At 43.2% G+C, this 25,175-nt stretch overlaps 1 protein-coding gene and 2 non-coding genes across 6 annotated transcripts in view; 2 read left to right on the top strand and 1 right to left on the bottom strand.

Moving 5' to 3' along the window:
- The window catches only part of ASH1L (ASH1 like histone lysine methyltransferase), a 229,069-nt gene that overhangs the window by 136,383 nt on the left and 67,511 nt on the right, over nucleotides 1-25,175 (top strand). For 3 of the 4 annotated variants that reach the window (XM_023213962.2, XM_023213961.1, XM_023213960.2), the window contains one exon: nucleotides 16,490-16,669. The exons of the other annotated variant lie outside the window; for it this stretch is intronic. In XM_023213962.2, coding sequence (XP_023069730.1) covers nucleotides 16,490-16,669 — 180 coding nt within the window. The remainder of the gene's footprint in view (nucleotides 1-16,489; nucleotides 16,670-25,175) is intronic. 4 annotated transcript variants of the gene reach the window in all.
- LOC111544032 lies at nucleotides 13,320-13,423 on the bottom strand. The gene has a single exon (XR_002732014.1). It is a non-coding gene; the product is annotated as a U6 spliceosomal RNA (small nuclear RNA).
- On the top strand, nucleotides 16,751-16,853 carry LOC111544050. Its single transcript, XR_002732029.1, has one exon. It is a non-coding gene; the product is annotated as a small nucleolar RNA U13 (small nucleolar RNA).

Genomic DNA, 25,175 nt, shown 5'->3' with positions numbered 1-25,175 from the left:
CAATAAATTAGCTGGGCGTGGTGGCGTGCATGCCTGTGGTCCCAGCTACTTGGGAGGCTGAGGTGGGAGGATCACTTGAGCCAGAGAAGTGGAGGTTGCAGTGAGCCTAGATTGTACCACTGAACTCCAACCTGGATGACAGTGAGATTTCGTCTCAACAACAACAACAAAAAAGGCTTTTGTTTAGGTTAGCCTTTCCATTCCAGCAAATTCTAGTATCATGGTCAGCAAAATTAGACACATACTTTTTCACAAGATTGTATTCAGAGATTTGAAGAGATTATAAAGAGAAAGATAAAATTTATGCCCTCAAGAGATTGTGTAGGGAAGGACATGACACATTGAGTTCCCAGAGACAGCAACAGTTTTTCAACTTGTTCTAACTGGAGCTTACACTAGTACTTGTTATATAATATGTATTCATTTATTTTTTCAATTAGTATTTGTTGCAAGATTATTATGTTTCATGTACTTAGAATTGATACAGTGGTGGGTAAATCCAGAAACTTTTCCTACCTTCATGGATCTTAACCATCCAAGTGCTATTATGAAGAGTTACTTAGAGTTATAAGAGTACTGTATATGATAGAAATAACTTAGTTTCCCAGAACAAGTAAGGACTATACTAAAGAATGTGAAGAATAGGCTCCATCTGTTATTTAAAGGAGTGAGGAGCGAGCAAACACTTTAAGTCTGAAAAGGCATGATAGTTTCAGGCAAGCGAAAGAAACCTTTTGTGGTCAAAACATGGAGTAGAGTAGCATGGGATACAGATAGAGGTTGTAGGGATCAGATTGTGCCAAGAACCTTGTTTGGTATATTAAAGATTTTAGTCACTGTTGTTTAATATTAAACCAGAATGCACAGGAATAGTTTAATGGTTATGAGGTGGGCTTCTAGGCTCAGAAAACCTAGGTTCAAATCCTGGTTTTAAAAAGAAAAAGGTATATTTTTAAAACACTTATAAATTATTCCTGTAAAAAATAAAATCAGGCCAGGTGTGGTGGCTCACACCTGTAATCCCAGCCCTTTGGGAGGCTAAGGCAGGAGGATCACTTGAGGCCAGGAGTTCAAGACAGCCTGAGCAACGTGACTGGTTGTAGCTACCCTATCTCTACAAAAAACTATTTATTTATTTATTTATTAGACAGGGTCTTGCTCTGTCACCCAGGCTGGAGTACAGTGGCACAATCTCAGTTCACTGCAACCTCCACCTCCCAGGCTCAAGTGTCTCCACCCCCATCCCTCCCTGCTAGTGGCTGGGACTACATCCCTCCCTGCTAGTGGCTGGTGGGCGCCACCAGGCCTGGCTAATTTTTGTGTTTTTTGTAGACACGGGGGTCTCACTATATTGCCCAGGCTGGTTTCGAACTCCTGCACTCAAGTGATCCTCTCGACTTGACGTCCCAAAGTGCTAAGATTACAAGTGTGAGCCACCGCACCTGGCCCGTCTCTACAAAAAATTTAAAAATTAAATGAGCGTGGTGGCTCGTGTCTATGGTTCTAGCTACTTGGGAGCCTGAGGTGGGAGGATCACTTACACTCAAGAGGTTGAGGCTGCAATGAGCTGTGTTCCTTCACTGCACTCCAGCCTCAGTGACAGAGTGTGACCTTGCCTCTAAAAATATATATATTATTATTATTTTAGAGACTTTGTCTCTAAAAATACATATATACTATAGTGAGACTTTGTCTCTAAAAATATATTATCTTATAATAATGTATAACATATATAAATATTATATATATGTGTATATATATATATTTTGTTGTTGTTGAGACTGCATCTCTGTCGCCCAGGCTGGAGTGCAGTGGCTTGGCTCACTGCAACCTCCACCTCCTGGGTTCAAGTGATTCTCCTGCCTCCACCTCTGGAGTAGCTGGGATTACAGATGCCTACCACCATGCCCGGCTAATTTTTGTATTTTTAGTAGAGATGGAGTTTCACCATATTGGCCAGGCTGGTCTCGAACTCCTGACCTCAAGTCCACCCGCCTTGGCCTTGCGAAGTGCTGGGATTACAGGCATGAGCCACCACCCCTGGCTGAAAAAATAAGAGCTTGCTAGCCACACGAGTAGTCTCAGCTACTCTGGAGGCTGAGGCTGGAGGATTGGTTGAACCCAGGAGTTTGAGACCATCTTGGGCAATGGCAAAACCCTATCTCTAAAAACAATTTTATGAGAATAGGAAATTAAAAGAACAAGTGAATGAGCCTGAAAATGGTATTGGAAGAATATAAAGCATATACCTTAAATTAATAAAATAAGGCAAATGTGTAATAGTAAGAGTCACTTTAAGACGAAAGTTCTTTGAAAACTAATAAAATAGACAAACTTCTGGTGAAGCCGATCAGTAGGATGAGAAAGGGAATAATTAGGGATTTAAGAAGAAATAAAGTGTATATAAGAGATTAAAATTTTACTACTGTAAGAACTTTAAGCCCATCAAATGGGAAAGCTCTGTTGAAACAGACATGGTCCTAGAAAAATATAATTTTAACAAAACATACTCAAAAGAAATTACCTGAGCACTCCTATTGCATAAATTGAATCTATTATTTAAAGTCTTGCCCGAAGGACAGCATCAGACCCAACTTTAACTTCTACCACACTTTCAAGAAAAATATTACTCCCATCTCATTAAAGAGAATATGGACTGCAAACGGAAGAGGATACACCTAAAGAGAATACTACATAAACAGGCCAGGTGAGGTGAGTCACAACCATAGTCCCAGCACTTTGGGAGGCAGAGGCAGCGGTATTGCTGGAGCCCAGGGGTTCAAGACCACCCTGGACAATATAGGGAAACTCCATCTCTACAAAAAACTTAAAAATCAGCCGAGTGTGGTGGCGCATGCCTGTAATCCCAGCTACTCGGGAGGCTGAGGGAGGAGAATTGCTTGAACCTGGCAGGCGGAGGTTGCAGTAAGCTGAGATCATGCCACTGCACTCCAAGACCCTGTCTCAAAAAAAAAAAGCTTTAAAAATCAGCTGGATGTGCTGATGTGTTCCTGTAGTCCCAGCTACTAGGGAGGCTGAGGTGTGAGGGATTACTTGAGCTTGTCCAGGAGGTTGAGGCTGCAGTGAGCCATAATCGTGCCACCACACTCCAGCCTGGGTGACAAAGTGAGACCCTGTCTCGAAAAGCAAACAAAACCAATAAGAGACAAACAAGAGAATACATAACATAAGCTAAGTAAATTTTCTGTAAAGGTAATACCCATATTACCTTCATTCAAGAGTTGACCATATACTTTCCCTGTTCATAAACTCCTTTTCTTGCCAGAATCTATAAACAGTCTCCTGACTTTTAAGGTAACCACATATTTACCTTTTAAAATACTATTTATGTGTGCAGGTCTAAACAATACAGCTTATTCTTCCTGAATTTCATGGAAATCTAATTATACAGGTTGGGTGCCATGACTCATGCCTGTAATTTCAGCACTTTTGGAAGCCGAGCATGTGGATCACTTGAACCCAGGAGTTTGAGACTAGCTTAGGCAACGTGGCAAAACCTCATCTCTACTGAAAATACAAAAAGTTAGCCAGTTGTGGTAGCACACACCTGTAGTCCTAGCTACTCAGGATACCAAGTCGGAGGATCACTTGAGCCCAGAAGGTAGAGATTGCAGTGAGCCAAGATCACATCACTGCATTCCAGCCAGGGTGACAGAGTGAGACCCTGTCTCAAAAAAAACAAAAACAAAAAAAATTAATTATAGAGGACATATGCTATTGTGTCTCACCTTTTTTTGCTCAACATATTCATGTTAAATTATGTATGTTATTGCATCCTGCTGTAGTTTTAATGTGTTGTAATTCATTGTTTGTGTGTAATACAGTTCTTCCATTTTACTCTTGGATTATTTTCAACTTGAGATTATTGCCCAAAAAAACCTGCTTTTAATATTCCTCTAATGTCCACTGGTGGATATGGAAACTAATTAAAGCATTTTTTTGTGTGTGTGTATGTATGTATGTGTATATATATATACATATATATATATGCGCCAAGATCAGCTCGGTTGGGGGGACCCTTAACCCAGTGGCACTAGAGGAATGAAAGACACACACACAGAAATATAGAGGTATGAAGTGGGAAATCAGGGGTCTCACAGCCTTCAGAGCTGAGAGCCCTGAACAGAGATTTACCCACATATTTATTAACAGCAAGCCAGTCATGAGCATTGTTTCTATAGATATTAGATTAACTAAAAGTATCCCTTATGGGTAACAAAGAGATCCGCTGAAATAAAGGGATGGGTTTGGCTAGTTATCTGCAGCAGGTGCATGTCCTTAAGGCATAGATCGCTCATGCTATTGTTTGTGGTTTAAGAACACCTTTAAGCGGTTTTCCGCCCTGAGTGGGCCAGGTGTTCCTTGCCCTCATTCCAGTAAACCCACAACCTTACAGCGTAGGCATCATGGCCATCATGAACATCACGAACATGTCACAGTGCTGCAGAGATTTTGTTTATGGCCAGATTTTGGGGGGCCTGTTCCCAACATATGTATATATATATATTTTGAGACAGAGTTTTGCTCTTGTCACCCAAGCTACAGTGCAGTGGCATGATCTCAGCTCACTGCAACCTCCACCTCCTGGGTTTAAGCAATTCTCCTGCCTCAGTCTCCCCAGTAGCTGGGATTAGAGGCGCCCACCACAACGCCCAGCTAATTTTTTTGTGTTTTTAGTAGAGACAGGGTTTCACCATGTTGGTCAATCTGGTCTTGAACTCCTGACCTCAGGTGATCCACCTGCCTTGGCCTCCCAAAGGGCTGGGATTACAGGCGTGAGCCACTGTGCCCGGACTTAAGGCATTATATTAATTTGTTCTCACATTGCTATAAATACCTGAGACTGGGTAATTTATAAAGAAAAGAGGTTTAATTGGTTCATGGTCCTGAAGGCTGTATAGTAGGCATGATGCTGGCATCTCCTAGGCTTTTGGGGAGGCTTCAGGAAACTTTCAGTCATGGGGAGTATATAGGTTACAGGGCCAGAGCAGGAGCAAGAAGAAGGACCAAGTGCCATACACATTTTAAAGCACCAAATCTCAACAGAACTCACTCACTATGGCAATGATAGCATCAAGGGGATGGTGCTAAACCACTTAAGAGAAAACCACCCCCATTCCATGATCCAGTCACTTCCCACCAGGTTTCAACACCAATACTGGTGATTACATTCCAGCATGAGAGGTAGGCAGGACACACATCCAAACTGTATCAGGGGCTGGGCGTAGTGGCTCATGCCTGTAATCCCAGCAATTTGGGGGGCTGAGGTGGGTGGGTCACCTGAGGTCAGGAGTTTAAGACCAGCCTAGCTAACATAGTGAAAACTCGTCTCTACTAAAAATAGAAAAATTGGCCAGGCATGGTGGCTCACGCTTGTAATCACAGCATTTTGGGAGGCCGAGGTGGGCAGATCACCTGAGGTCAGGAGTTTGAGACCAGCCTGGCCAACATGGCGAAACTCCATCTCTACTAAAAAGTGCAAACATTAGCCGGTGGTGGATGCCTATAGTCCTAACTACTCAGGAGCCTGAGGCAGGAGAATTGCAGGAGAATTGCTTGAACCCAGGAGGCGGAGGTTGCAGTGAGCCAGGATCCAGCCACTGCACTCCAGCCTGGGCGACAAGAGCAGGACTGTGTCTCAAAAAACAAAAGAAAAGAAAAGAAAAATTAGCCAGGTGTGGTGATGCATGCCTGTAATCCCAGCTACTCATGAGGCTGAGGCAGGAGAATTGCTTGAACCTTGGAGCTGGAGGTTGCAGTGAGCTGAGATCAGACCACTCCAACCTGGGTGACAGAGCGAGACTCTGTCTCAAAAAAAAAAAAAAAAACAACAAAAAAAAAACTATATCAGGGTATATACCTGGAAATGTAATTACTGAATAAAATAAAGGATTTCTCCCAAGACTTAATTTCAAGCTATGGAGTATTAAGGTTGTGTGGAACTGAATAGATAAAAGAAACAGACCTACACATATATGGAAGCTTGCTGGGTAACAGAGGCATTATCAATAAAGAAGAACTGTTCAATAAATTATGCCCAGTAACTTGAAATTCCCTGGGGATCAGGTGAAAGAGTGAGACTCTGTCTCAAAAAAAAAAAAAAAAAAAAAAAAAAATTAGGCCGAGCGCATCCTAGTACTTTGGGAGGCTGAGGTGGGTGGATCACCTGAGGTCAGGAGTTTGAGACCAGCCTGGCCAGCATGGTGGAACTTCGTCTCTACTAAAAATTAAAAAATTAGCCCTCCGTGGCCAGGCGCAGTGGTTCACACCTGTAATCCCAGCACTTTGAGAGGCCGAGGCAGGCAGATCACGAGGTCAGAAGTTCAAGACCAGCCTGACCAACATGATAAAACCTTGTCTCTACTACAAATAGAAAAAATTAGTCAAGCATGGTGGCACATGCCTATAATCCCAGCTACTCAGGAGGATGAGGCAGGAGAGTCGCTTGACCCCAGAAGGCGAAGGTTGCAGGGAGCTGAGATCGCACCATTGCACTTTAGCCTGGGCAACAGAGCAAGACTCCACCTCAAAAAAAAAAAAAAAAAAGGTAGCCCTGCATGATGGTGAGTGCCTGTAATCCCAACTACCTGGGAGTCTGAGGCAGGAAAATCACTTCAACCTAGGAGGGGGAAACTACAGTGATCCAAGATCGCGCCACTGCACTCCAGCGTGGGCGACAGAGCAAGACTGTCTCAAAACAAGCAAACAAACCAACCTATGCTGGGCGTGGTGGCCCACGCCTGTAATCCCAGCACTTTTGGGAGGCCAAGGTGGGTGAATCACTTGAGGTCAGGAGTTCGAGACCAGCCTGGCCAATATGGTGACACCCTGTCTCTACTAAAAATACAAAAATTAGCCGGGCATGGTGGCACACACCTTTAATCACAGCTACTCAGGAGGCTGAGGCAGGAGAATAACTTGAACCCAGGAAGCGGAGATTGCAGTGAACCGATGTTGCTCCACTGCACTCCAGCCTGGCCACAGAGTGAGGCTGTGTCTCAAAAAAAAAAAAAAAAACAAACTAGCCAGGCGAGGTTGTGGGTGTCTGTCCTCCTAGCTACTTGTGAGGCTGAGGCAGAATCATTTGAACCCTGGGTGGCGAAGGTTGCAGTGAGCCAGCATCATGCCATTGCACTCCAGCCTGGGCAAAAAAGCAAGACTGTCTCAAATAAAAAAAGTTAAAATTTATCAGAATTTACAAACACAAACCATACATGATGCCATTCTCAGTTATGAGAAATGTAAACAAAGACTTACAGCATTAATCATAAAATTCGATGGCTCAAGCCTGTAATCCCAGCACTTTGGGAGGCCGAGACGAGCGGATCACGAGGTCAGCAGATCAAGACCATCCTGGCTAACACGGTGAAACCCCGTCTCTACTAAAAAATACAAAAAACTAGCTGGGCGAGGTGGCAGGCGCCTGTAGTCCCAGCTACTCGGGAGGCTGAGGCAGGAGAATGGCGTGAACCCGGGAGGCGGAGCTTGCAGTGAGCTGAGATCCGGCCACTGCACTCCAGCCCGGGTGACAGAGCGAGACTCCGTCTCAAAAAAAAAAAAAAAAAAATCATAAAATTAACTATAATAGGCATATATAGTTTACAGGCATATAACTTATGCCTGTAATCCCAGCACTTTCGGAGGCCGAGGCAGGCGGATCCCCTGAGGTCGGGAGTTGGAGACCAACCTGACCAACATGGAGAAACCCCGTCTCTACTAAAAATACAAAATTAGCCGGGCATGGTGGCGCATGCCTGTAATCCCAGCTACTTGGGAGGCTGAGGCGGAAGAATCGCTTGAACCCGGGAGGCGGAGGTCGCAGTGAGCCAAGAAAACAAAAAAACTATAATACATACTGTACTGCTATAATAATTTCATAGCCACCTCTTGTTGTTATTGCAATGAAGAACTCAAGTGTTGCCAGAATCCACTTCAAAGTCATATGACACTAATCATCTCCAAGTGAGCAGTTTACTGGAATCCCTCCGGTAAATTGCATATCACAGTACAAAGTGATCTCTTGAAGTTCTTGCGTTCTCATTGTTTTTACTATGCTTCCAAAACCTTGAATGACCCTATGAGACCTATATGAAATGGGATTAGTAATGTTAGAAGTGCTTCCAAGAACAAGAGAAAAGTCCTGACATTACAAGAAAACAAAAAGTTGAACTGCTTGATATGTACCATAGATTGAGGTCTGCAGCTGTGATTGCCCACCATTTCAAGATAAATGGGCGGGACACAGTGGCTCCCACCTATAATCCCAGCACTTTGGGAGGCAGAGGTGGGCGGATCATGGGGTCAGGAGTTAGAGACCAGCCTGGCCAACATGGAGAAACCCCGTCTCTACTAAAAATACAAAAAATTAGGTGTGATGGCAGGCACCTGTAATCCTAGCTACTCCAGAGGCTGAGGAAGGAAAATTGCTTGAACCCGGGAGGTGGAGGTTGCAGTGAGCCAAGATCATGCCATTGCCTTACAGCCTGAGCGACAGAGTGAGACTCCGTCTCAAAAGAAAAGAAGAAAAATAAATGAATCTAGCATAAGGACTTGAAAAAAGAAAAGGAGTTTCACAAAGCCATCACCGCAGCTGTGCTAGCAGGTGCGAAAACTTTTTCCGGGATATCTTTTTATCTCGTATTGAAAATGCAGGAGTTTTTTGTTTGTTTGTTTGTTTGTTTTTTAGACAGTCTTGCTGTGTCGCCAGGCTGGAATGCAGTGGCACGATCTTGGCTCACTGCAACCTCTGCCTCCCCGGTTTAAGCAATTCCCCTACGTCAGCCTCCCCAGTAGCTGGAACTACCACCATGCCCAGCTCATTTTTTGCATTTCAGTAGACACGCATTTCGCCATGTTGGCCAGGATGGTCCCAATCTCCTGACCTGGTGATCCGCCCGCCTCGGCTTCCTAAAGTGCTGGGATAACAGGTGTAAGCCACCACGCCTGGCTGAAAATGCGGTTTTTGTGTGGGTGCAGGATTGCCTTAAAAAGACATACCTGTCTGGGTGTGGTGGATCACACCTGTAATCCCACCACTTTGGGATGCCGAGGCTGGTAGATCACCTGAGGTCAGGAGTTCAAGACCAGCCCAGCCAGCGTAGCGAAATGCTGTCTCTACTAAAAATGCAAAAATTAGCCGAGCATGGTGGTAGGTGCCTGTAATCCCAGCTACTCGGAAGGCTGAGACGGGGAGAGTGGAGAGTTGCTTGAGCCTGGGAGGCAGAGCTTGCAGTGAGCCGAGATCGCACCACTGTACTTTAGCCTGGGGGACGAAGTGAGACACAAAAAAAAAAAAAAAAAAAAAAAAAAGCCAGCTCAGTGGCTCATGCCTGTAATCTCAGCATTTTGGGAGGCCGGGGCAGGCAATCACTTGAAGTCATGAGTTCAAGACCAGCCTGGTCAACATGGTGAAACCTTTCTGTATTAAAAAAACGAAACATTAGCCAGGCGTGGTAGTGGGTACCTGTAGTCCCAGCTATTCAGGAGGCTGAGGCAGGAGAAATCGCTTGAACCCAGGAGGCATAGGCTGCAGTGAGCTGAGACAGGCCACTGCACTCCAGCCTCAGTGGCAGAGTGAAACTCCGTCTCAAAAAAAAGAAAAAGAAAAAGTCAAGATAAAAGGAGAAGTTGCTTCTGCCAACCAAGAGGCAGTAGACAAGTTCCCAGACGCTATTAAGAAAATCATTAGCTGAGCCGAATGCAATGGCTCACGCCTGTAATCCCAGCACTTTGGGAGGCGGAGACGTGTGAATCATCTGAGGTCAGGAGTTCAAGAGCAGCCTGGCCAACATGGTGAAACCCCATCTCTACTAAAAATACAAAAATTAGCAGACATTGGTGGCCCGAAGGTTTCAGTGAGACAAGATCATGTCATTGCACTCCAACCTGGGCGACGAGAGCAAGATGCCATCTCAAAAAAAATATATATATTAGCTGGGCGTGGTGGTGTGCCCCTGTAATCCCAGCTACTCAGGAGGCTGAGGCAGGAGAATCGCTTAAACCCAGGAGGTAGAGGTTGCAGCGAGCCGAGATCGTGCCACTGCCCTCCAGTCTGGTGGATGGAATGAGACTCTGAGTCAAAAAAGAAAAAATAAAAATGAAGTAAATCAGACACAAATGGACATATATTTTATGATTCCACTAGTATGAGAACCTGGAATAGACAAATTCATACAGGCAGAAAGTAGAATATTGGTTATTAGGGGTTGGAGGGAGGATGGAATAGAGTGTTTCTTTAATAGGGTCAGTTATTCTGTCTGGGAGGATGAAAAAGATGTGGAGGAGGATGGATACTGGTGATAGTCGTACAACAATGTAAATGTATTTTCATGTCACTGAACTGTCTAGAACACTTAAAAATGGTTTAAAAGGTAAATGTTTTGGTATGTGCATTTTACCACAGTTTTTCAAAAAAACATTAGTCATATGTGTGTCTATTTCTGTACTCTATTCCGTTCTATATTTCTTTTGTGTAGCTAGTATCACATTGTGCTGATTACCATACATTTACAGTAACTCTTGAAATTAGATAAATCCTCCAATTTTTTTTTATTTATTTTTTATTTTTATTATTTTTTTTTTGAGACAGACAAGAGTCTTGCTCTGTCGCCTAGGCTGGAGTGCAGTGGCACGAACTCAGCTCACTGCAAGCTCCACCTCCTGGGTTCACGGCATTCTCCTGCCTCAGCCTCCCGAGTAGCTGGGACTATAGGCGCCCGCCACCACGCCCGGCTATTTTTTCTATTTTTGGTAGAGACGGGGTTTCACTGTGTTAGCCAGGAAGGTCTCGATCTCCTGACCTCATAATCCTCCCGCCTCAGCCTCCCAAGGTGCTGGAGATTACAGGCGTGATTCACCACGCCCGGCCTTAGTTTTTGTCTTTCCATGGCAATTTGTGAATTATCTTGGCATTTTCTCAAAAACAAACAAACAAAACCTCTGTTGATACTTGAGATTGTGTTAGATCTATAGATCAGTTTGGGGGAAAATTGCAATCACCAATTTTTTTTTTTTTAAGACACAGTCTTCCTCTGTTGCCCAGACTAGAGTGCAATGGTTTACTGTCATCCTTGACCTCCTGGGTTTGAGCAATCTTCCCACTTTAGTCTCTTCAGTAGCTGGGACTACAAGTGTAAGCCACCACACCTGGCTAGTTTTTTAAAAATTTTTGCAAAGATTGGGTCTGTGTTGCCTAGGTTGGTCTCCAACCTCTGGGCTCAAGTGATCCTCCTGCCTCAGCCTCCCCAAGTGCTGGTATTACAGGTGAAAGCTGCCAAGCCTGGACAGAAATTGCCATCTTTTTTTTTTTTTTTTTTGAGACGGAGTCTCGCTCTGTCGCCCAGGCTGGAGCGCAGTGGCCGGATCTCAGCTCACTGCAAGCTCCGCCTCCCGGGTTTACGCCATTCTCCTGCCTCAGCCTCCCAAGTAGCTGGGACTACAGGCGCCCGCCACCTCGCCTGGCTAGTTTTTTGTATTTTTTTTTTTAGTAGAGACGGGGTTTCACTGTGTTAGCCAGGATGGTCTCGATCACCTGACCTCGTGATCTGCCCGTCTCTGCCTCCCAAAGTGCTGGGATTACAGGCTTGAGCCACCGCGCCCGGCCTTTTTTTTTTTTTTTTTTTGAGATGGAATCTCGCTGTTTCCCAGGCTAGAGTGCAGTGGCTCAATCTCGGCTCACTGCAGACTCCGCCTCCTAGGTTCACGCCATTCTCCTGCCTCAGCTTCCCGAGTAGCTGGGACTACAGGCGCCTGCTACCACACCCAGCTAATTTTTTGTATTTCAGTGGAGACGGGGTTTCACTATGTTAACCAGGATGGTCCCGATCTCCTGACCTTGTGATCCTCCCGCCTCGGCCTCCCAAAGTGCTTGAATTACAGGCATGAGTCACCACACCTGGCCTAGAAATTGCCATCTTAATGACATTCAGTGTTTCATTCCATGGACATCCATGGACAGGGTATATCACTCCATTTATTTTAGATTATCTTTGATTTTTAATTTTTTTTTTTTTTTTTTTTAATAAAATGGAGCCTTGCTCTGTCACCCAGGCTGAAGTGCAGTAGAGTGATCTTGGCTCATCGCAACCTCCACCGCCTGGGCTCAAGTGATTCTCCTGCCTCAGCCTCCGGAGTAGCTGAGGTTACAGGTGCCCAGCAGCATGCCCGGCTAATTTTTATATTTTAGAGATGGGGTTTCACCATATTGGCCAGGCTGGCCTCGAACTCCTGACCTCAAGTAATTCACCTGCCTCGGCCTCCCAAAGTGCTGGGATTACAGGCATGAGCCACCGTGCCTGGCCTTTTTTTTTTAATTCATTGTTTTGTTTATACTCTTATGTACTGCATGTATTTGGTTAGATTTATATTTTGGTTTTCTTTTAAATTTGTACTTATGTTTATAAATTTATAAAGAAATTATAGTTCTGTATTATTTTGTTTGATATGTATCTAAGCATTTAATGCTTTTCTTGTTTTTGTTTGTTTGTTTGTTTGTTTTTGAGATGGAGTCTCATTCTGTTGCCCAGGCTGGAGTGCAGCACTGCCATCTTGGCTTAATGCAACCTCCACCTCCTGGGTTCAAGTGATTCTCCTGCCTCAGCTTCCTGAGGAGCTGGGACTACAGGTGCATGCCACCATACCCAGCTTATTTTTGTATTTTAAGGAGAGACAGGGTTTCACCATGTTCACCAGGTTGGTCTCAAACTCCTGACCTTAGGTGATCTGCCCGCCTCATCCTCCCACAGTGTTGGGATTATAAGGAGTGAGCCACCCTGCCTGGCTACTTTTCTATTGTTGTAAGTAGCGTTGTTTAATTTTGATTTCAATTTTCTCATTGATAGAACATAGAAATACGGTTGAATTTGACCTTGGATTCCTCAACATTGTTGTGTAATTCACTAATTGTAGTACTTTTGTAGAGTCTTTGGGTGTTTTTATATAGACAGTCAAATAATGTATGAGTAGAGATAGTTTGTAATTCTTCCTTTTCATTGTTGTTTTCTTTTTCTGGCCTTGTTGCACTGGCTAGGACCTCTATTATGATACTGAACATATATGGTGAAATTTGCCTTGTCCTTAATAATAGGGAAATTTAATTTAATCTGTACATATGAGGCAAATCAAGTATCTGGGAAATTCCTGCCTGGTCATTGCCAGTACGTTTGCTTATGTTTGTATTATAGATAATTTCCGGAGCTTTTATTTGTACTTAGTAAAATGAGAGGGAGATATACATCTGTTCCATTTTTGTCTGGAACAAGAATCACCTGTATTATTTTTTAAAGTAAAATGCTTTGTTTAAAAATATGGAATGCTTCACAAGTTTGCATGTCATTCTTGCACCAAGGCCATGCTAATCTCTGTATTGTTCCAATTTTAGTATATGTGCTGCTGAATCAAGCACATCTTTTATTTTTTTTAATGTTTTTGTTTGATTTAGATTTCTATTTTGATAAGCTTCCCCTTTCCCTCTCCTTTTAGCACTCTTAGATGTCATTACATTGTCTTCTGGTTTGCATTGTTGTGGATATGTTACCTAAACTTTTTTTTTTTTTTTTTTAAGAAACGGGTCTTGCTATGTTGCCCAGGCTGGTCTTGAATTCCTGGGCTCAAGCAATACTCCTGCATCAGACATACAAAGTGCTGGGTTTACAGGCTTGAGCCACTGTGCTCTGCGCCTTTTTATAAGATGTGTTTTTTCTTCAGCTGCTGCTTTTTGTTTGTTTTTGGCCTCCCAGGCTGAAGTGCAGTGGCATGATCTCAGCTCACTGCAACTGCAAGCTCTGCCTCCCGGGTTCACACCATTTTCCTCCCTAGCCTCCTGAATAGCTGGGACTGCAGGTGCCCGCCACCATGCCTGGCTAATTTTTTGTTTTTGTATTTTTAGTAGAGATGGGGTTTCACCATATTAGCCAGGATGGTCATGATCTCCTGACCTTGTGATCCGCCCGCCTTGGCGTCCCAAAATGCTGGACTGCACCCGGCCTCAAGTTTATTATGATATACTGTACCTTATTTGTTTTATTTATCCTGCCTGTGGTTTGCTTAGTTTCTTCTAACTCTGAGGTTATACTTTTTATCAATTTGGGAAACTTTTTAGCCATAATTCTCAATTTTTTTCATTGTGAATTTTTTATATTGTGAACGTTACATCATTGTATATCTGGTTTTTGTTGTTTTCCAAGTGTTCAGTTTTTTTAGTAGTAAGTTTTCTCCTTTCCTGAGATTCTAAGATTCTGTTAGTATTATGTTCTCTACTAATTTATTCTTTCCTTTAATCTCTGTGTGTCAGTTTATGTTGTTTCTATTGCTGTCTTCAAGTTCACTGATCTCCAGTGCCTTATTTGCTGTTAAGTACTCTCCAGTTTTTCATTTCAGATTTGGTATTTATCAATTCTCAATATTCCTTTTGTTGTTGTTGTTAAGTCTTCCATTCCTCTCCTCATTCTGTTTGTATTTTCTTCTAAATTCCTGATTTATGCTTGTAGAGTAGTACCTCAAAGTTATTTTCTTTTCCGTCTTTGTGATTTCTATTTGTATTGCTGTTTCTACTGAATGGTTTTTCTCCTGGTTCACATTTTCCTGCATTTTGGCATATGTAGAAATTTATTATTGGATGCAAGACATTGTGATGTCGCATTATTGTATGTCTGGTTTTTGTTGGTTTCCTTTACAAATAATCAATTTTATTTTGGTAGGCAGTTAAGTTACTTATGGATCAGTTTGGATCCTCATGAATATTGTTTTTAAACTTAGCTAAGGCTGGTCTTTATGTCAGGATAATTAAGCCCTCTAACAGTGGATAACATTACTCTCTAAGGTTACTGCTTAATGTCACCTATTGTTGAACAATGTCTTTCTACTTTGCCTAATGGAATCTGAGTATCTGCCATCATATGTGAGTTGTGTGAATTGCTCAGGTTACAGTTTTCCGGTAGTTCTTTGTTCAGCCATATGGAATTTTACCCTTCACGTGCACAACGTAGTGTTTAGCAGTATACTGAAAGAGACACCCATAGTTAGATTTCTAGAGTTATAATTCTCTGTAGCTTTTTCCATTCTGATACTCAGTTCCACAAATTCCAGCTATCTCAGTCCCTCTGTACTCTGATACATCCCTTTTCAAGGGATGTATCAGTTTGGCCATTCTCTGCTTGGTTTCTACTTCTGTACCACAGTCATTCTTAGAAAGGCAAGGTGGGGTCTGGGTGTAATGGCTCACGCCTGTAATTCCAACACTTTGGGAAGCTGAGGTGGGCAGATCACCTGACATCAGGAGTTCAAGACCATCCTGGGCAGCATGGTGAAACCCCATCTCTACTAAAAATACAAAAAAAAACAATAAGCTGGGTGTGGTGGCACGTACCTGTAATCTCAGCTACTCAGGAAGCTGAGGTAGGAGAATCACTTGAGCCCAGCAGCAGAGAGCCGAGATCATACCACTGCACTCCAGCCTGGGAGACAGAGCAAGACTCCATCTCACAAAAAGAGAGAGAGAGAGAGAGAGGAAAGGGAAAAGGAAGGAAAAGAAAAGAAAAGAAAGGCAAGGTGGGGCTGGACGCAGTGGCTCCTGCCTGTAATCCCAGCACTTTGGGTAGGTGGATTACCTGATGTTAGGAGTTTGAGACCAGCCTGTCCAACATGGTGAAACCCTGTCTCTACTAAAAATACAAAAATCATCCAGATGTGGTGACAGGCGCCTATAATCCGAGCTACTCAGGAGGTTGAGGCAGGAGAACCTCTGGAACCCAGGAGGCAGAAGTTGCAGTGAGACGAGATTGTGCCACTGCACTCGAACCTGGGCAGCAGAGTGAGACTCCATCTCAAAAAACAAAAAGAAAAACAGAAAAGAAAGGCAAGGTGGTTGTGTAACTCACCGCATTTTTTTTTTTCAGATTTCTCAGGGATCACAGTGCTGCACTAACTGTTGTCCAGTATCTGATAATAATCATCTTTTAAATTGTTCTCATGCAAAGCACGGTGGCTCACGCCTATAATCCCAGCACTTGGGAGGCCGAGGCGGGCGTATCACTTGAGGTCAGGAGTTAAAGACCAGCCTGGCCAACATGGTGAAACCCTGTCTCTGCTAAAAGTACAAAACTTAGCTGGGCGTAGTGGCGTGCCCCTATAATCCCAGCTACTCGGGAGGCTGAGGCAGAAGAAATCACTTGAACTCAGGAGGTGGAAGTTGTAGTGAGCCAAGATTGTGCCCCTGCACCCCAGCCTGGGTGACAGAGCAAGACTCCGACTCAAAAACTAAAATAAAATAAAATTTTCTCTAAGTATCTAGTAGACTACCATGTTGCTATTACTTCTTGTCAGGTGAAGTCTCATACCAGTTATTTAAACATGGCCAGATAAGGAAGTCCCTGTATCTCTTTTTTTAATTGCTGTGATTTTTTTAAGTAGACTATTATTTGTAGGAAAACATTTTTTTACAATAAAATTATCTTTAAACTTCTCTTTCTAGCTTTAATGAAGCACCAGTTGAGATTCCCAGTCCTCCTGAAACCCCAGCTAAACCTCCTGAACCTGAAAGTACCTTGCAGCCTGTGCTTTCTCTCATCCCAAGGGAAAAGAAGCCCCCACGTCCCCCAAAGAAGAAGTATCAGAAAGCAGGGCTGTATTCTGACGTTTACAAAACTACAGAGTAAGTAGTAGTACCTATTAGCTAACATCCCTTTTTCTTCCACGTTTGAAAAAATACTTTGACTATCAAAAAACAATATAGATTCTTTTGTATTTAATAAGCATGATGATTGTGTTTTTGCGCTCGTGTGAGGTACGCCTCCCTCAGACTTTGTGTTAAGGTCAATACATTACCCTTTCTGATGTGGGGGGAAAATCCATACAAAAGTAATATACACAAATATCAGTGTTCACTGTACTGTCTTATGTTATATGAGACTAATTGTCTTTGTGATCATTATCTTCTCTCTGCTTTACTAGATTGAGATTCCTTTTTTTTTCTTTTTTTTTTTTTTTGAGACAGAGTCTTGCTCTGTCACCCAGGCTGGAGTGCAGTGGCTGGATCTCAGCTCACTGCAAGCTCCGCCTCCTGGGTTCCCGCCATTCTCCTGCCTCAGCCTCCCGAGTACCTGGGACTACAGGCGCCCGCCACCTCGCCTGGCTAGTTTTTTGTATTTTTTTTTAGTAGAGACGGGGTTTCACCGTGTTAGCCAGGATGGTCTCGATCTCCTGACCTCGTGATCCGCCCGTCTCTGCCTCCCAAAGTGCTGGGATTACAGGCTTGAGCCACCGTGCCCGGCCACTAGATTGAGATTCTAATGATGCGTTTCTTTTTTCTTTTTTTTTTTTTTGAGACGGAGTCTCGCTCTGTCACCCAGGCTGGATGGAGTGCAGTGGCACGATCTCGGCTCACTGCCAACTCTACTTCCAGGGTTCACACCATTCTCCTGCCTCAGCCTCCTGAGTAGCTGGGACTACAGACCCTGCCACCACACCCAGCTAATTTTTTGTATTTTTAATACAGACGGGGTTTCACCATGTTAGCCAGGATGGTCTAGGTCTCCTGACCTCGTGATCCACCTGCCTCAGCCTCCCAGAGTGCTTGGGATTACAGGCATGAGCCACAGCGCCCAGTCCTGATGATGCTTTTCTTATTAACTTAAGCAAAAAATGGCTCTAACTAAAATGATACTGGTGACTTCATTTTTTATATTGGTGACTTTATTTTTTATTGATTGGACGCTGTGTTCCATGAATTTTGTCAGATGAATAAAATATTTGCCTTGCTTTTAAGAACTTCATATTATCTTGGCAGATTACAACTTAATAAGCACTCTGATAATTTTTAAAGCATCAAAGGGATAGCAAATTATTATCAATTAAGAAATATTTTCTGGTTGAGTTAGGATTTAGAGGTTTGGTAGTAGTTTACCAGATGGAGAAGGATATTCTAGTCAGAACAGCGTGTAAAAAGGCACATCCTAGGATACAGAGTTTTCACATATCAAAACAACTTGGAAAGTTTAGGGCTCTGAAATATAGTGGCGCTATGGTAAATAAGCATTATATGATAAGGGACATATAACCATGGACTTTGAGATGTTTAGTTAACTTTAAGATATTTTGTTTTGGATGGGAGTGGTGGCTCATGCCTGTAATCCCAGCACTTTGGGAGGCCGAGGTGGGTGGATCACCTGAGGTTGGGAGTTTGAGACCAGCCTGACCAACATGGAGAAACCCCATTTCTACTAAAAATACAAAATTAGCCGGGTGTGGTGACACATGCCTGTAATCCCAGCTACTTGGGAGGCTGAGGCAGGAGAATCACTTGAACCCAGGAGGCAGAGGTTGTGGTGAGCCGAGATCACACCATTGCACTCCAGCCTGGGCAACAAGAGCAAAACTCCATTTCCAAAAAAAAAAAAAATTTTTATGCTATTTTGCTATAGGAAATCAAAAATGAGTTTGGGGAGATGGATGTGAAAGGCATAGGTTTATTTAAGATAACTGCAGTAGCAGGGTGGAAAATAAATGGAATGAATGACTAGTGGCAAAATCTCTCTCAGTTTCTATCAAAAAGTCATAAATATCTGAATTTAGACAAAAAGACGAGTAAGATTGAAAGAGGAAACCTTAGATTTTAGAGATACATCTCATTTGGTGGTGGTAAAGTAATTGACATGTAAACCATGCCACTTTATTTTGCATTTAAAAGATTTTTATTCATTTGTCACTGAGGTAGGTATCACACAATTTTTATACTCTGTACGTGCTTCTTAGGTCATGAAAACATTTTACTAATGAAGCTTAAGTTTAACTAATTATAATAATAATAAATCATCTCAAACAACCAAGACTTTAAAAAGATAGGCACTTAACTATTTTTTTAATTTAAGAGAAGTTGTGAAGTATGTAGTTCAGAGTTCATAATGGTACCTTCACAATGTCTTCAGGGACCGAGGCTCCTTTTTTTCCTTCCATCTCAGTACTAATTATGCATTCCTAAGATTGCTTCATGTTCCATGATAGTTACTAGAGTCCAGCCATGCTATGTTTGTTACAGACAGAAAAGAGGAGGAAAAGCATGCTCCTTCTTTGTTTTTTGTTTTCTGGTTTGTTTGTTTGTTTTTTGAGATGGAGTTTCACTTTTGTTGTCCAGGCTGGAGTGCAATGGCGGGATCTCAGCTCACTGCAACTTCTGCCTTCCAGGTTCATGCGATTCTCCTGCCTCAACCTCCCGAGTAGCTGGGATTACAGGTGCCCACCACCATGCCCAGCTAATTTTTTGTATTTTTAGTAGAGACAGGGTTTCACCATGTTGGCCAGACTGGTCTTGAATTCCTGACCTTAGGTGATCCGCCCTCCTTGGCCTCCCAGAGTGCTGGGATTACAGGCGTGAGCCACCATGCCCAGCCCATGCTCCTTTGTAAGAAGACTTCAAACCCACATTTATATAAAATTTTAGGCTACAATTTAAATTGCATAGCCACACTTTAGCCATAAGATAGGTTGTGGAAATAATGGTCATAACTCTAGGTGATAATAGCTGTTAAGGAAAAAAAAAATCAACATTCTGTCAGCAGAAATGAGAAAGTGGAAATACACTTTGGGACACATCTAATTCAGTCATAATTTTGGAACAGAGTCTGCTAAATAGAGCAGAAATATAATTATCAACTTTTCTGCTAAATAAAACTCAAGTTTTATTTCTTGCTTAGGGGAAACCTCTCAGACTGTGTTTTTCCTCTGCTGTCACATCACAATAACCATCAACAAAGAAGTCTGTAAGAGCAAACTGCTGGTTTTAAAAAAAACATTTTTTTAAATAAATTTAAAAAAGAAAATGAAACACAGAAGACTTCTGTAACCAAAGGTATGAGGGTTTTCCCATACGTCAAGCAATAGGCACCAGCTGAGTGTCCTCCAATTCATTTCTGACACTGTTTTCCTGGATATAGTGTCAGATCCTATAGGTTGGGTGCTCAGTTCCCAAGACTGCCACCCTCCCTTAGACTAGTCGTAACTCTGGCTCTCCAGAACTTCTGACCAACCAGCTTCAAGTTGGGTTTGACTAATTTGCTGGAATGGCTCACAAAACTCAAGGAAACATGTACTTCCATTTACTGGTTTGTTATAAAGGATATTGAAGAAGATATAGATGAAGACATACATTGGGGAAGGAGCATGGAGCTTTCATTCCCTCCTTAGGCGCACCCCCTCCAGGAACCTCCACATGTTCGGCTATCGAGAAACTCTCTGAACCTTTCTTTTTGAGTTTTGTTTTTTGTGTTTTTGTTTGTTTTTTTGAGATGGAGTTTCGCTCTTGTTAACCAGGCTGGAGTGCAATGGTACGAACTTGACTCACTGCAGCCTCTGCCTCCCAGGTTCAAGTGATTCTCCTGCCTCAGCCTCCGGAGTAACTGGGATTACAGGCACCTGTCAGCATGCCCAGCTAATTTTTTTTTTTTTTTTTAAGACGGAGTCATGCTCTGTCACCCAGGCTGGAGTGCAGTGGCACCATCTTGGCTCACTGCAACCTCTGCCTCCCAGGTTCAAGCAATTCTCTTGCCTCAGCCTCCCGAGTAGCTGGGACTACAGGCACACGTCACCTTGCCTGGCTAATTTTTTGTATTTTAGTAGAGACGGGGTTTCACCATGTGAAGGGGTGGCCTGCCCCTCCACACCTGTGGGTATATCTCGTCAGGTGGGGTGAGAGACTGAGAAAAGAAATAAAACACAGAGACAAAGTATGGAGAAATAACAGTGGGCCCAGGAGACTGGCACTCAGCATACCAAGGACCTGCACCGGCACTGGTCTCTGAGTGCCCTCAGTTTTTATTGATTATTATATTCATTATCTCAGCAAGAGGTATGTGGTAGGAGAGCAGGGTGATAATAGAGAGAAAGTCAGCAAGAAAACATGTGAGCAAAAGAATCTATGTCATAATTAAGTTCAGGGGAAGGTACTATGCCTGGATGTGCACGTAGGCCAGATTTATGTCTCTCTCTGCCCAAACATCTCAGTGGAGTAAAGAATAACAAGGCAGCATTGCTGCCAACATGTCTCGCCTCCCGTCATAGGGCAGTTTTTCTCCTATCTCAGAATTGAACAAATGTGCAAGCAGGTTTTATACCAAGACATTCAGTTCCCAGGGGCAGGAAGGAGACAGTGGCTTTCCTCTATCTCAACTGCAAGAGGCTTTCCTCTTTTACTAATCCACCTCACTCAGCACAGACGCTTTATGGGTGTCGGGCTGGGGGATGGTCAGGTCTTTCTCATCCCACGAGGCCATATTTCAGACTATCACATGGGGAGAAACCTTGGACAATACCCGGCTTTCCAAGGCAGAGGTCCCTGCAGCTTTTCGCAGTGCATTGTGCCCCTGGTTTATTGAGACTAGAGAATGGCGATGACTTTTACCAAGCATACTGCTTGTAAACCTTTTGTTAACAAGGCACGTCCTGCACAGCTCTATAGCCCTTAAACCTTGATTCCATACAACACATGTTTCTGTAAGCAGAAGGTTGGAGCAAAGTGGCTGGGGCAAAGTTACAAATTAAAAGCATCTCAGCAAAGCAATTTTTCAAGGTACAGGTCAAAATGGAATTTCTTATGTCTTCGCTTTCTACTAGACAGAGTAACAGTCTGATCTTTCTTTCTTTTCCCTACAACCGTGTTACCCAGTCTGGTCGTGAACTCCTAAACTCAGTCAGTCCACCCACCTCGGCTTCCCAAAGTGCTAGGATTTCAGGTGTGAGCCACCACACCCTGCCTAATCGTTATATTTTTAGTAAAGATGGGATTTGGCCAGGCTGCTCTCGAACTCCTGACCTCAGGTGATCCAGCTTTGTCGGCCTCCCAAAGTGTTGGGATTACAGGTGTGAGCCACTGTGTCTGACCTCTTTTTGATTTTTTATGGAGGCTTCATAGGCATCATTGACAGCCATGTAGAAATGTGATTGGACAAAATGTACAGGATCTAAACCCAGCATGTCCTGTCTAGACTTCTTGACCTCTCTGTGTCACATTCCTTTCTCTAGGGTATGGGGCAGGACCGTCTCTGGAATGAGGGTTTTCTTGGCCCACAATCAGATTAGAGTCCTGCCTTAGGTTAGGTAAAAGGAAGACAGGAGAAGGTCAGAGAGAGATTCTATCTCCTGAGGCCCGCTCCCGAGACTTAAAGTGCCCCAACATTGTAACAGGGACTATGGGAGTTAAGAGCCAGGAACCATGGATGAAAGCCAATATATATTTATATTTATATTTATATTTATATATGTCATAACACCACACTTCTGTTTTTTACTTTTGTGCTTTTTCTTGATTAAAGATTTAAAAATGGAAGATTATGATCTTTTGACATAATTTGATTTCTTATATCAGTGATTTGTAGGTGTCTCTGGTCATACAAAATATTTGCTCTGAAAATGGACTGAAATATCACTTTATTTATGTTAGAACTAGCTCTTCCTCTCACAGAAATAAGTAGGAAGAAAACAGTTTATTCTTCAAGCATTTTTAAGAACATTGTTCAGTTTAGTATATGTATGCATTCTTGGAAGATGTGAAGCCAGGATATTATTGTGGGCTGGCTATTTTGTCGTTAGCAGTTAGTAATAAACTTATGTTTAGAGCAGTTTCAGTTTCACAGCAAAATTGAGTGGAAAGTACAGAGTTCATATGCACCCTGTTCTTCATACACACAGCCTGCCCACTATTGCACCACACCGTTGTGATACATGTGTTATGATCCATGTACCTACATTGACGTACCATTATTACCCAAAGTCTGTAGTTACTTTAGGGTTCACTCTTGGTGGTATACATTCTATGGGTTTTGACAAATGTATACTGACATGTATCTACTATTGTAATATCATACAATAGAATAAAAATGAAGTGGGCCAGGTGCAATTGCTCATGTCTGTAATCCCAGCACTTTGGGAGGCTGGAGCTGGAGGATTGCTTGAGCCCAGGAGTTCAAGACCAACCTGGGCAACATAGTAAGACCTTGTCTCTACTAAAAATTTAAGAATTCAGGCCAGGCGCAGTGGCTCGCGCCTGTAATCCTAACACTTTGGGAGGCCAAGGCAGGTGGACTACTTGAGGTCAGGAGTTCAAGACCAGTCAGACCAACATGACGAAACCCTGTCTCTGCTAAAAATACAAAAATTACCTGGGCATGGTGGCAGGTGCCTGTAATCCCAGCTACTTGGGAGGCTGAGGCAGAAGAATCCTTTGAACCCCGGAGGCAGAGGTTGCAGTGAGCCGAGATTGCGCCATTGCAGTCCAGCCTGGGTGACAGAGCAAACCTCTGCCTCATAAATAAATAAATAAATAAATAAATAAATAAAATAAAAATACACCAGGAGTGGTGGTGCACACCTGTAGTCCCAGCTACTTGTGAGACTGAAGTGAGCAGATCACTTGAGCCCAGGGGTCCGAGGCTGCAGTGAGTTGTGTTTGTGCCACTGCATTCCAGCCTAAGTGACAAAGCGTTTTTTTGAAACGCTGTCTAAAAAAAAAGAAAGAGAAAATAATACAAACTTTTTTTGTTGTTGTTTTATGATGGAGTTCAAGCAATTCTCCTGTCTCAGCCTCCCGAGTAGTTGAAATTACAGGTACCCACCACCATGCTTGGCTAATTTTTGTATTTTTAGTAGAGACGGAGTTTCACCATATTGACCAGGCTGGTCTCAAACTCCTGACCTCAAGTGATCCACCTGCCCCAGCTTCCCAAAGTGCTGGGATTACAGGTCTGAGCCACCATGCCTGGCCAAGATAGACCATTTTTTAAGAGCTCAGGCTTGGCCAGGCGTGGCGGCTCATGCCTGTAATCCCAGCACTATGGGAGGCTGAGGTGGGCAGATCATGAGGTGAGGAGATCGAGACCATGCTGGCTAACATGGTGAAACTCCGTCTCTACTAAAAATACAAAAAAATGAGCCGGGCGTGATGGCGGACGACTATAGTCCCAGCTACTCGGGAGGTTGAGGCAGGAGAATGGCGTGAACCAGGTAGGCGGAGCTTGCAGTGAGCCAAGATAGCGCCACTACACTCCAGCCTGGGCGACAGAGTGAGACTCCGTCTTAAAAAAAAAAAAAAAAAACCTCAGGCTTTTGTTATCTTTTAGAATGCCCTTCATTTTGGATTTCTTTGATCCTATCTTCATGATTAGATTTAGGTTTTAAAAAGTCTTGGCAGAGGTCTGGGAGAGATGGCTTATGCCTGTAATCTCAACATTTTGGGAGGCTGAGGCTGGAGGATCACTTGAGGCCTGGGGTTCAAGACTAGCCTGGGCAACATAGTTCCAGTCTCTACAAAAATAAAAATAAATAAAACTAAAATTTAAAAACCATAGCAGGAATATTATATATGTGATACTTTATACTTCTTTTTGCATCCCACTTATTGTCCCAGAGTTGATGGTGCCATGTTTGATTATTTAGTTAAGGTGGTATCCACCAAATCTTTTCATTGTAAAGATACATTTTTTTCCATTGTAATTGGTACATAAACCATGGGTTGATATTTAGGCTATGGCTCGTTCTCTATCAGTTTTTTTAATCTAACATTTAATCATCCATTAATTTTTTTTTCTAAGTTAGTGATTACATTGATGGTTGAAAAATGACAATTTTTGCCGGGTGTGGTTGCTCACCCCTGTAATCCCAGAACTTTGGGAGGCAGATCAACTGAGGTCAGGAGTTCAAGACCACCCTGGCCGACATGGTGAAACTCCGTCTCTACCAAAAATGCAAAAATTAGCCAGGCCTGGTGGCATGCACCTGTAGTCCCAGCTATTTGGGAGGCTGAGGCAGGAGAATCACTTGAACCCAGGAAGCAGAGGTTGTAGTGAGCTGAGATTTCGCCACTAAACTCCAGCCTGGGCAACAGAGCAAGACTCCGTCTCAAAAAAAAAAAAGAAGAAGAAAAAGAAAAAACAGGCCGTGCACGGTGGCTCAAGCCTGTAATCCCAGCACTTTGGGAGGCCGAGACGGGCGGATCATGAGGTCAGGAGATCAAGACCATTCTGGCTAACACGGTAAAACCCTGTCTCTACTAAAAAAAAAATACAAAAAACTAGCTGGGCGAGGTGGCGGGCGCCTGTAGTCCCAGCCACTCGGGAGGCTGAGGCGGGAGAATGGCGTAAACCCGGGAGGCGGAGCTTGCAGTGAGCTGAGAT

Source organism: Piliocolobus tephrosceles, chromosome 1 (genome assembly GCF_002776525.5).
Source record: "Piliocolobus tephrosceles isolate RC106 chromosome 1, ASM277652v3, whole genome shotgun sequence".
Classification (NCBI taxonomy): Eukaryota; Metazoa; Chordata; class Mammalia; order Primates; family Cercopithecidae; genus Piliocolobus; species Piliocolobus tephrosceles.
The sequence above is the reverse complement of the archived record's forward strand: the minus strand, read 5'-3'. Positions and strand labels throughout refer to the sequence as shown.